Source organism: Rhinolophus sinicus, linkage group LG03 (assembly GCF_036562045.2).
Source record: "Rhinolophus sinicus isolate RSC01 linkage group LG03, ASM3656204v1, whole genome shotgun sequence".
NCBI classification, from domain to species: domain Eukaryota; kingdom Metazoa; phylum Chordata; class Mammalia; order Chiroptera; family Rhinolophidae; genus Rhinolophus; species Rhinolophus sinicus.
Window position 1 is genome coordinate 182080769 of NC_133753.1, and position 11550 is coordinate 182092318.

The 11550-nt window shown below is 32.3% G+C and overlaps 1 protein-coding gene across 2 annotated transcripts in view; it reads left to right on the forward strand.

The window, feature by feature from the left end:
• CDH9 (cadherin 9) overlaps nt 1-8719 on the forward strand; it is a 107270-nt gene extending 98551 nt beyond the window's left edge. For both annotated transcript variants that reach the window (XM_019749047.2, XM_074329045.1), the window contains 3 exons: nt 3151-3268; nt 3362-3613; nt 8032-8719. In XM_019749047.2, coding sequence (XP_019604606.1) covers nt 3151-3268; nt 3362-3613; nt 8032-8519 — 858 coding nt within the window. In that variant the 3' untranslated portion in view covers nt 8520-8719. The remainder of the gene's footprint in view (nt 1-3150; nt 3269-3361; nt 3614-8031) is intronic.
• Nucleotides 8720-11550: the final 2831 nt, after the last annotated feature.

The window sequence follows — 11550 nt, forward strand, 5'->3', positions numbered from 1 at the left end:
TCCCTTGCAAAGTAATATTTTAGATACCTCTAAAATAATTTTAAGCAAATGTTGAATATGTTCGTTTTTAACAACTACAGAGTAATTCATAAATGACAGTAACTGCACAAGTTTTACTGAAAGAAATTTTAACCAGTTATTTAAATATTTATTTAAGAAAAAGTAGGTAGATGTTAAGAATCCTATCTAATGCCATCCTGTCTTTTTAAGTACAGAACATAAAAGTAAAATACTGTCTTCTATTCCAATAGAGATTATAATGGACTGACTGTTTCTGTACACCCCAATTTCATATGTTGAAGTCCTAACCCCCAGTGTGCATTTGGAGACAGGGACTTTGGGAAAGTACTGAAAGTTAAATACGGTCAGAAGAGTAGAGCTCTGAGCTGATAGGACTAGTGTCCTTTAAAGAAGACACACCGCAGAGATCTCTCTCTCTCCATGCACACACTCAAAGGGAAGTTAGGTGAAGATGTAGGAAGAAGGCAGACTTCTGCAAGCCAGGAAGAGATCTCTCATTGGAAGCCCACCATACCGGTACCTTGATCTCAGACTTGCAACTTCCAAAACTGGGAGAAAATAAATTTCTATTTCAGCCATCAAGCATGTGATGTTTTGTAATGGCAGCCCAAGCAGAGTAAGACAGATACATACCATATTCCACTTACACACAAAAAAATTATAATAAGGTTTTTGTTTTTCTTTACCAACAAAGAATCATTACACAGTTATTTGGATTAAAAGTAGTTATCCTTTTTTTCACTTTACAACATGTAATGGGCATATTTTCAGTTCAGTAAATTACTATTTTTAATATAATGCTTAATTATCATAGTATAGCTACACATTAATTAGCTTATTTATCTACACACCTATTAATGGAAATTTGGTTTACCAACAGAATGTTACTCTAGAAAACAGCACTATAGTGAGAATCATAGTACATTCATATGTATACACTACCTGGTATTATTTTCCTTTGATATAATTCTCAAATTTAAAATAATTAAAATTTATCCATACTCATCTACGTTTCCAAATAGGTCTCCAGATATGTCCTATACCTACTGATAACTTCAATCAAATGTGGATAATTGCCTATTTATTTGGCAACATTAGATTTAAATGTCTACCAATATGTAATATCTCATAATAATTTTAAGTTGGCACCCTCCAAAATTATTGAGGCTAAACATTTTTTATAAAAATGTGGCCATTGAAGAAAATATCTTCACAGATAACTTCATATTAGTTTCCTAAACTTACCATGACAAATCACCACGAATTAGACAATAAAAAAAAAAAATAAAACACAGAAATGTATTTTATTCTCTCACACAGTTCTGGTGGCTACAAGTCTGAAATCAATGTGTCAGCAGGTCCATGCCCCCTATGGAGGCTCTAGGGAAAGATTCTTCCTTGCCCCTTCCTAGCATCTGTGGTTCTGGAATTCCTTGGTTTGTAGAACCAAATTACTCCAATCTCTGTCTCCATTTTAGCATGGCATTCTTCCTGCATTTCTTCCCATTTCCAAATATTCCTCTTCTTATGAGGAGTCTATTCAGTCAAGTAGGGCTCACCTTTATTCAGTATTACCCCACCTAAGCTTGATTACATCTACAAAGAGCCTATTTCCAGATAAGGTCACAGTCACAGGTACTGAGGATTAGGTTCTAAACATTTATTTTGGAGGGACCCAAGTCAATTGATAATAGCTTATAGATATCCTTTACTTATTTGTCTAATAGTATGCTTGTTTTTTATTGATTTGTGTGAGTTATATGTATTCGCTTTTAAAATATGCTTAAGCAATGGTCCAGCAATTCTTTTCAAGAACTCAGAGTCATATAATCAAAGGATAAATGCTGCTTATGATTTAAAATATTATTAAATGTTAGATAGGTTTTTGTTATTCTGGAACAGGATGTTAAGCAAGAATATTAGGTTTTACGTAAATTTTTTCTGTCACATTCCAAACTTCTAAGGAGAAAAAAATCATGTAAGTTTGTATTAATCATTGTGCACTTTCAAAGCATTGTCTAAAAGGCCATATGGTTACATGTCACTCTGCCAATAAAATGCATGAAATTATGGTTAATATAAAATTATAGAGGAAAACTCTTGACTAGTGTGCATGCAGGTTGGTATGGTTATAGAAGGTACACAATAACCAAGACAATGGATACATCAAACTGCTATGAAACACCAATAAGTGGTCATTCAACAATGTCAGATTATTATGCAACTGTTTGTTTTTGTAGATGTGAAATTTGAAAGTAAGAACAATTAAAAGACTGTGATTTCAAATCACACAGATGGCAGACCCAGGACTAGATAAACAGGCACCCCAATGTTTTTTAGTCCATGTTTTTCACAATAAAATGCTTGGTGGAATTTTTGTGCCCAATCCGTCATCTGTTGCTCCAGTAGTCGCACTAAAGCACACCTCTGACAGTGAGAGCACAACTAAGAGGTGTTGTAATTTCTCAACTTGGACACTGATTTTGCAAATCTTTAGAAGCTTTTATTTGTATTTCTTGCTAAACTTTATAAATACCATTAAAAGAAAAGCAAATTAATTTCAATAAAATATATTATATGATTGTAGTTAAGGGGCCTCCTAGCTATAAATTCTTTCAATTTCTGGCATTCTGTGACATATTGCTCACTCTCCAAAACTATATTGCTAGTGTTCTTAATCTATAATAGCAGTTATGCTAAGCACTTATGTTTCTAAAAAATACATCTGTTATGTTATCTGCGTTTGAGAGAACCGTTATTTAGTAGAGGCAACAGATTGATAACCAATTAATAACAAAACAGACGGGTGCTTTCTAACAAAGTTAAAAGAGGATAGAGTTGGAGTGATCAAATTTTTCTTTAAGGTTGGACACTGCAGTGGCCAGGAATCAGACAATGATTCATAGAGATTCCCTATAAACTAATACTTGATGGACTTGTTTTACTCTTAATTAAATGCATTACATTAGACAGACCCATACTAATTCCTTGGCATGATTATCTGAAAATGGCATATTTCTTGTGTTTTTATTTTCAGTGATATATTTGAAGCACAGGCGCTGATTAAAAATATCTTATAATAACAAGAGCTGTTTGTTGTTGTACTTTATTTAATTTATCTCATTTCAGTTGATTCAGACGGTCAGTGTCATGGACAAAGACGATCCTCCCCGAGGCCACAAATTCTTTTTTGAACCAGTGCCAGAGTTTCCCCTTAATCCGAACTTCACCATTGTAGATAATAAAGGTACAGAACGTTTTGAAATAAAAAAATTATAAGACCTTATGATGCAAAATTAAAAAATGGTCTGATTTTTCCCCCCACCATTTTTTTTTCCAGATAATACAGCAGGAATCATGACTCGAAAGGATGGGTACAGCCGCAACAAAATGAGTACCTATCTACTGCCAATTTTAATCTTTGACAATGATTATCCAATTCAAAGCAGCACTGGCACACTCACTATCCGTGTGTGTGCCTGCGATAATCACGGAAACATGCAGTCCTGCAATGCAGAGGCCTTGGTCCTATCAGCTGGCCTGAGCACAGGAGCACTAGTTGCCATCCTTCTCTGTGTCATCATACTCCTTGGTAAAGCCACACCCCAAATGCTCATGTAACTGACAGAATTCTCACCTTACTGCCCAGGGCTCATGCACTGCAAAGCACTCTTGGCTATAGCTAAAGACTGAGTATTTTGATTTCTTATTAAAATTGTCCTTGGGGGGGCGAGGGGGAATGAGTTTTTGTCTGTGGGGATAAGTCTAGCTTTCTAGAGACCAAATATGAAGATTTAACAGCTAGTGAGAATTTTTTTGTTTTTATTTTTATAGTATTTAATGCTAACTAACCATGGTCACTGTTCTACGGATATTTAATACTTTATTTAATTTCCATATCAACTCTATACAATAAATTTTATTCTTCTACAAGGAGACTAAATAACAAAGTCACTCATTCAGACAGTGTTTTTACTACCATTCAAATCCATATTATCGGATTTCATAATTCTCCTTTCTAACCATTATTCTCAAAACCAAAGACTACCTTTAAATAATACTACTAACAAATACTAAGTTATGTATATCAGATGTCTAATTGGCAGATGCATTTGTAACAATATGATAAATGTATTTTTTCATGAATTTTGTTATATGTAGGTGAAATATACCAAGTTAGAATTTTAAGTTATTATTATTTTTAACATCACTGTGGCATTGTGAAATAACTAGTTCTGCAATGCTTTCTAAATAAAGTCATGCTTCCAATACCAAATGTTTTATTTGAGCATCCCCTAACAGGACAACAATTTAATTCAATTAAACAGTTGTTCCACTGTAAAACATTTCCCCCAAAATTGTGTCCAACAAATATGCAACTAAAACGCTTATGCTTTGGGCAGGAGAACTAGCCAGATTTATGTTCCAATGCCCATATGTGCTGGCTCCTTTTCATTGCAAATACTTTCAAGCTATCTGGATGAAATCCCTTTGGCCAGATATCCTTGCAGGACTTCAGTGGGGGATTGATGAAAGTGAGGGGAAGGCATTATTTCTCAGTTAAAATGATCCAACTATTTAGAAAAACATTTTCTCAGGGTGTGTTAGGACATACCCACCACTACCATCACCATCAGCTGTCTGCATTTCCACCTGCTGCTAGAAAGTTCAAGCCTTCAGTAAAATATTTTTGTATCCCCCATGGAGGTGAAATTTTGGCTTACTCTTTTAGCTAAGTGCAACTTTCAGTTTCTCATATTGTTTTTATTTGCTCAGATAGTTTTACTTTCCTAATTTAGAACATGAAAACATCTATATTTCAAAATTGATGTTTTAATTTCTATGTTAATAATGCACACACATACATAAAGACATGTATGCATACATGGTGGAACAAAAGCACACCCCCCAAATAAATTTAGATGTCATAACATCATCAAGATAAATTTATAATATTTTCCTCTATGTGGAAATCCTAAAAGATGCCTTCTTTTATTCTGAAAAGTCTACCACCTTTCTGCCCTGAACAATAAAGAAGACACATATCTCTTATTTTTCACCTTCACCACTGATTGCCCAAATATGAAGTTATTTATTATTATTTAAGTTAAAATTGGTCCTAACTCAAGTGTTCATTATCAAACTTTCCAACACAGTCTTGCTGTTATTTCCAGTCTTTATACTGATGGCTGGACCCAGTCCCTACATTTCTATAGTGAAGAGAATCTGCTCTTTGCAAGATGGTGGTACAGCATGGGCAATATTATTTTAGACCTACCCTGTTAGAGTTTGAAGAAATGGATAGCTCTTAGTTTATACCTATGTTGCAAGGCTGTGTAGGGAATAAAAACCTAGGGCATGGCTTTTTAACTTTTTTGATTCCTGGGTCTCCTTTGGCAATTTAGAATAATAATATAAATTCATAGAAATGAGATATATAAGCTAAAACAAAAATATACTTATGCAAATTGAACAAAAAATTTAAAAAAGCAAAATGTGTTAGATTATTGTCATATGCACCTTGTTTTAGTGCAAGTCTAATGATCATTTGAGATATGTCGTAACTATTATGCAATATAAAATTAGTGACTTCTATTGATTTACTAGATACATACTGTTACTACCACTATAGTTTATGTTGATATCTATAATAGAAAAAAATACTAAATTTGAGTTACAGATTAGTGAAAATAACAATGCACATTTTTCTATTCCTTACCTTAGACTCGCTGAATACCATTCATGTACCCCAGATTAATAACTTCAGTCTAGGGAAAAGAAGCAGATAATTTTGACCTGGCAGAGGAGAAAACACTCACAACAGATTCTATGGACCATTTGTGACAGTTAGTAAATATTATATTAGCTAATAAACCCTTAAATTATTTGACTTTATAGTTATTCTTTTATTTACAAAAAGTACAATATCTGAAAATTCATTCAATGTTAAGTTTAGAAAGAACTTACTCTTTCTGTTGCATGCTTCACTAGATTGATGGATTTTAAATCTATGTTATACTTAACTTACGTTCATCCTTTTCTAATAGAAAGCACAGATTGCCTCATTTCTACGGAATAGTTTTATAAAATTATCTCCAAGATGATTCTGAATATACGTCAGCACCCAAAGCCCTTTCTGTGGAGGTTAACTGAATTTATATATATATATATATATATATATATATATATATATATATATATATATATATATATATATAAACTGAATTTATATATATATATATATATATATACGTGCATATATATGTATATGTGTATATATATATATATATATATATATATATATATATATATATATATATTTCTACCAATTAGTAGGAGCTGAGAAAAGTGTGTTGTCCAATATAACAATAACATTGGACAGGCTTTTAGTGGAGTTATAGAGGCCTCAAAGCCAAGGTGTACAGTCTCAATGAAAATGAGTTTGCTTTGTGTCATCTCAAAACAAAGATTGAGAAAAGAAATAATAGATTTTTGAGTCAACATTTTCTTGTTTTTCAATGATACATGAATTGTATTGATGAAACATTTAATTGCTCCTAAAGTAAGGACTATTTTTTATTTCTCCCAGGCAACGTGTACATTTGCTTTGGGAAAATTTTCTTTATTTAATCCTTAACTTTTCTCATGTATAAAATCGGGGACTTGGTCCATTTTCAATGGAAAAATTATATTTTGGAAATCATGTGTTTTTTTTAATGTTTTAAATGTATTTTCTTATTGCATAATGTATTTATTTTGCATGTGTTCATTGCCAAATACATGCATATGTTAAATTCCAGTAATACTGGAAAATAAGAAAATATATCAAATGTAGGGAATTTTAAAGTTAACTTGAAAATATAGGCATACATAGATAAATAACAAAAACAATACAGCAAATACAGGGAACACAATATTTTAGTTAAAAAGCTTGAATGCAACTGTATATGTCAAGGAAGTTCTCAGTAACGAGATAATATCTGAGCTGTCTTGTAAGATGAGTATAAGTCAAAATTGAGTTTGAGTTTGAATTATATACTGTAGCTCAAGAGTTATATTTTAGATCTTATACTGGCTTTCATTACCAGGTCAATAATGTAATTTAACTATACAGATACCAACTATGTGAAGGGAGGAGTTCAGTAGCACATACATATTTATATGTATGCATATATACCGGGGGTGCCAAAGTGTATACAAGTGTACACTTTGGTCAACATTGCTCAAGCAGTAGTCTGCCATTATCTGAAGTGTGTGGACGCTGATGGTAAATACTTTGAGCACCTCTTATAATTGCAGAAGTCAAACGTGACTTGTATTCATCTTTTGTTGTCATTATATAGTATTGCAATTTTAATATAGTTTTGCTTTCTTAAAACATGTATACATTTTTTGGCACCCTCTGTATGTTGTTATATACTATGTATATATGTTTATGCATGTGTATACATACATGTAATATATACTGTATATACTATAACATGTATATAATGCACTTGTATGTGTATATGCATATTTATGGGTAAAGGTTTGCATATTTCCTTAATTCATTAAGAAAGTATTAAATTGATGCTCAATTTCTCTTGGGATAAAAATTTATAATCATAGTAGTTTTAGAATTTTAGTAGCTTTAAAGAAACATGCATTTGGGAGGAATGAGGTATCATACACTTCCAGTTGGCTAAATGCATTAGCCGTAATTGAATAAAGATTTTTCAATGCAAGAGCTCCAAAGGAGAGTGAGTCTTGAAAGTAAATACAAAGCCCTATAATATCTGCTTCTTTATCAGTTCAGAGCATTCAGTCATTAGCTCAAAGCACTGTATTTGTACAGGATAGTTTTAGCACCTCTCACACCACACCAACCTCATTCATAGAAGTGTGCTACATTTACAACTGAAACAATGTCACTATTCTCTCTCTCTCCCTTCCTCCCTCCCTCCCTCCCTCCTTCCCTCCCTCCCTCCCGCCCTCTCTCTCTCTCTCTTTCTCTCTCTCTCTCCTCAATAGTTTTAGTTGTGCTGTTCGCTGCATTGAAGAGGCAAAGAATAAAGGAACCTCTGATCATTTCAAAAGATGATGTCCGGGACAACATCGTGACCTACAATGACGAAGGTGGCGGGGAAGAAGATACGCAAGCTTTTGATATTGGCACATTGAGGAATCCAGAAGCAAGAGAAGACAGTAAACTTAGAAGGGATGTAATGCCCGAAGCTATTTTTCAGATAAGGAAGACTGTGCCTCTGTGGGAAAATATTGATGTACAAGATTTTATCCATCGAAGATTAAAAGAGAACGACTCAGATCCAAGCGCCCCTCCTTATGATTCGCTGGCTACATATGCCTATGAAGGGAATGATTCCATAGCAGGTTCACTCAGTTCTTTGGAGTCCCTCACAGCAGATGGTAACCAAGATTATGATTACCTCAGTAACTGGGGGCCTCGTTTTAAAAAACTTGCCGATATGTATGGGGGTGATGAGAGCGACCGAGATTAAGAGTATCCTACGACGTGATCGATATTAGTGGAAGCACTCTCTTTGTACTAGATTGAGTGCCCTGCGTTCTCTTCCTCGGAGGACATTTTTAAAAAAAATGAAAATTACCAACAATATATAGGTATTGTCATGGTAAGGGTTTGCTTAATCAGTAAGTTTCTGTGAATGAACACAAATGACATAGATTAAAAAAAAAAAAAGTAATAATAACCAGTTCACCCTCTTTGCCTAACAATCTCCGAAGGAAAGTGTATCACATCAATAATCAGTTTAAAAAAATACACAAAAGGCTTTTTGTGCCTTTTCTTGGATATAGGAACTTTATAAATGTTTTCTTAACTGATTTACAGTCACCTTTACTATTAAATAAAACATTGTTCAACTGCTTTTAAATTAATATAATATATATACACACAGATATGTGTGTGTGTGTATATATATATATATCCCTAAAGATATAAGAATGACTATTACTGCCGTATTTATTTAGTTGAAGAATGTCTTGGTGTTAATTCATTCATATTTTTATAAATGTATATTTATATTTTTGTATTTTTATGAAATAAACTAGTATTTATAAAAATAAATTTCATTTTATTTAATTCCCAGAAGCAGGTCTGATCTCACTTATAACCTTTTTTTTTTTTTTTTTACATCTTTAAAGGTAAAACATGATTTACCTTTAAAAAAACAGAAAAACCAGCTAAGTCACTGCATGCGGTTCAGAATTAGAATGCAGTGGAACAATAAAAGAGCTTTAGTACAAATGGGGATTTTTCTGTTTCAACCACTGTAATATGGACAAGTGTTTATAGAACCATTGGTGTCTACCCATCAATAGCATGTGAGAAACATTTGGAATATAAAATATTATTAATATAATTGTGAATAATTAACTTTATGTTTTTGCACAATACTTTAATATAGGATCAACCAGTGAATTTTATTTGAGAGTAAATAAAGTATGTGTCAATAACATGTAGATGACAAAAATCTAAATTACCCTTTTTTCTATCAACAGTATAGTTATCAGAATGAGAAATATTGATTCTGATTATTTTCTTTATGATCAGACAATTCATTGAATATATTCTGGGTACCACTTAAATGTATATCTGCAAATTGGGGGGCGTCAACTGACCATTTAATTAAAGAGATTGAAAGTCTGCATATTTGAGGAAATCTTGGAAGATGTAGTGATGAGTAGACTGGAGATAAGACACCTTAAGGAATGTGAAGTTTTACTAACAACTGGGGTTGTCCAGAGAACAAAACATAGGCACATTCAGACATGAAAAAGACGGGGAAAGGAGATGGAGTATTGTGCATAATAATCCTTTGCAAATCTTTGAAAGATCGCCATACAGAAAACTTGTCCTATTTTGGCCTAGAGAATAAAACCTAAAACAAAAGAAGAAAACTTCACAGGGAGAGATCACATGTTATCCATCTTCTGTGCCATGAATGATCCTTTGCTTTCTCTTTTATTACCCATCCTTTAAAGAACAAATGTCATGTCCCAGGTGATTCCTAGGTGAAATTTGTATAAAATTTTAACATTGACTAGTCTGTTATCAAGCCTATTTAAATAACAAATATGTTCCAAATCATAAATAGGCACTGTGCTCTATTATGTTCCTATGATATACATTTTTTGAAGATTAAAACTGATTTAATAAATTTTACCACCAATAGCTAACACCTACTGAAGATTTAATTTAATGCTAAAGAAAAACAAACAAACAAACATACTGTGCATTTAAGAAACATTTGAAATTTTTCTAATTACTGGAATTTCCTTGAAAACAGAAAGTTTTAGCTTTAGTTAAGAAAATTTGTGTTTTTACCTTAGAATGTAATTAGTTTCCCCATTATAGAGCTCTTCCAACATGAATCAGACAGACATTTGAGGAGGATGATATAGAATGCCTTAAGGTAGTCAGAAAAATGAATTAGGTGTTTATCAATGCTTCTTATAATCCCTTTTTTCTACAATCACTAGAGGGATAAGTGACAACAAAGAAACAAATTCTAAGGAGGCCTATAATGACTATGTGTAACAGCTGCTTTAAAAAGAATAAATTATGACAAGTCAGAGATGGGGGAATTGAGAGTTACATCCCTTCCCTGATTGAGTTTACTATGCTTTAAATATTGAGAATACCGCAACAAACCAAGCTACCTACAAGAGTAGACCTAAAATTGCTATGATAAAATCATATTGTACCAAACACTAGATAGAATAAGACATTAAATTTTTAAGTTCTAGATGAAGAAATGTTAATTTGATTACCATTTTTTGCTATTTACATAATGAAGTTAGATTTAGCGTTCTCTCTTTCCTTGACTTGGAAATGACTGATATACTGGATCTTTAAAAGAACGGAGATAAAAGATTTCAAATTTAATAGGTATATGATACCCTGTGTTATAAATCAGAAGGTCTGATTTGATCAATAAAAATACCAGATCTGTATAATACTGATACTTCCTTCCTATAATTTTCCAATAATCTATGGAATTCCCACTGTGGTAAAAAACAAACAAACAAACAAACAACAAAAAAATTCATTTTGGAGTCAGATCAGATTGTATTTTCTTACTTGCAAGTAAATAAATTCTTTAATTTCTCCAGAAAAAGAGACTTGATAATATTTATCCTATTGGATTTGAGTTTTATTTCATTAGACACAAATAATACACTTAATAATATTATTTCCATCACTTGATTCTCATGGACTATAGAGTTGGTAAAATTTGAGGAAAATTACTTCTTAATGTGTGCTCGCTTTCCAAAAACAATAAATTAGCTCTGACTGTTTACACTTACGACAGAAATTAAATTAAAACCAATAGAGTAACCATTTTCCTAAATATAATTAAAACTTAAGCACTGTTTTATTTTGATGTTCAGTAACTTTTAGAATCATGTATGTCTCCATTTACATTTGAATTTGTTTTTCAGTGAAGGGAATCTATTTACATTATCTGAATGTTAATACACAGCCTGGGTATTATTACATTTAATCCT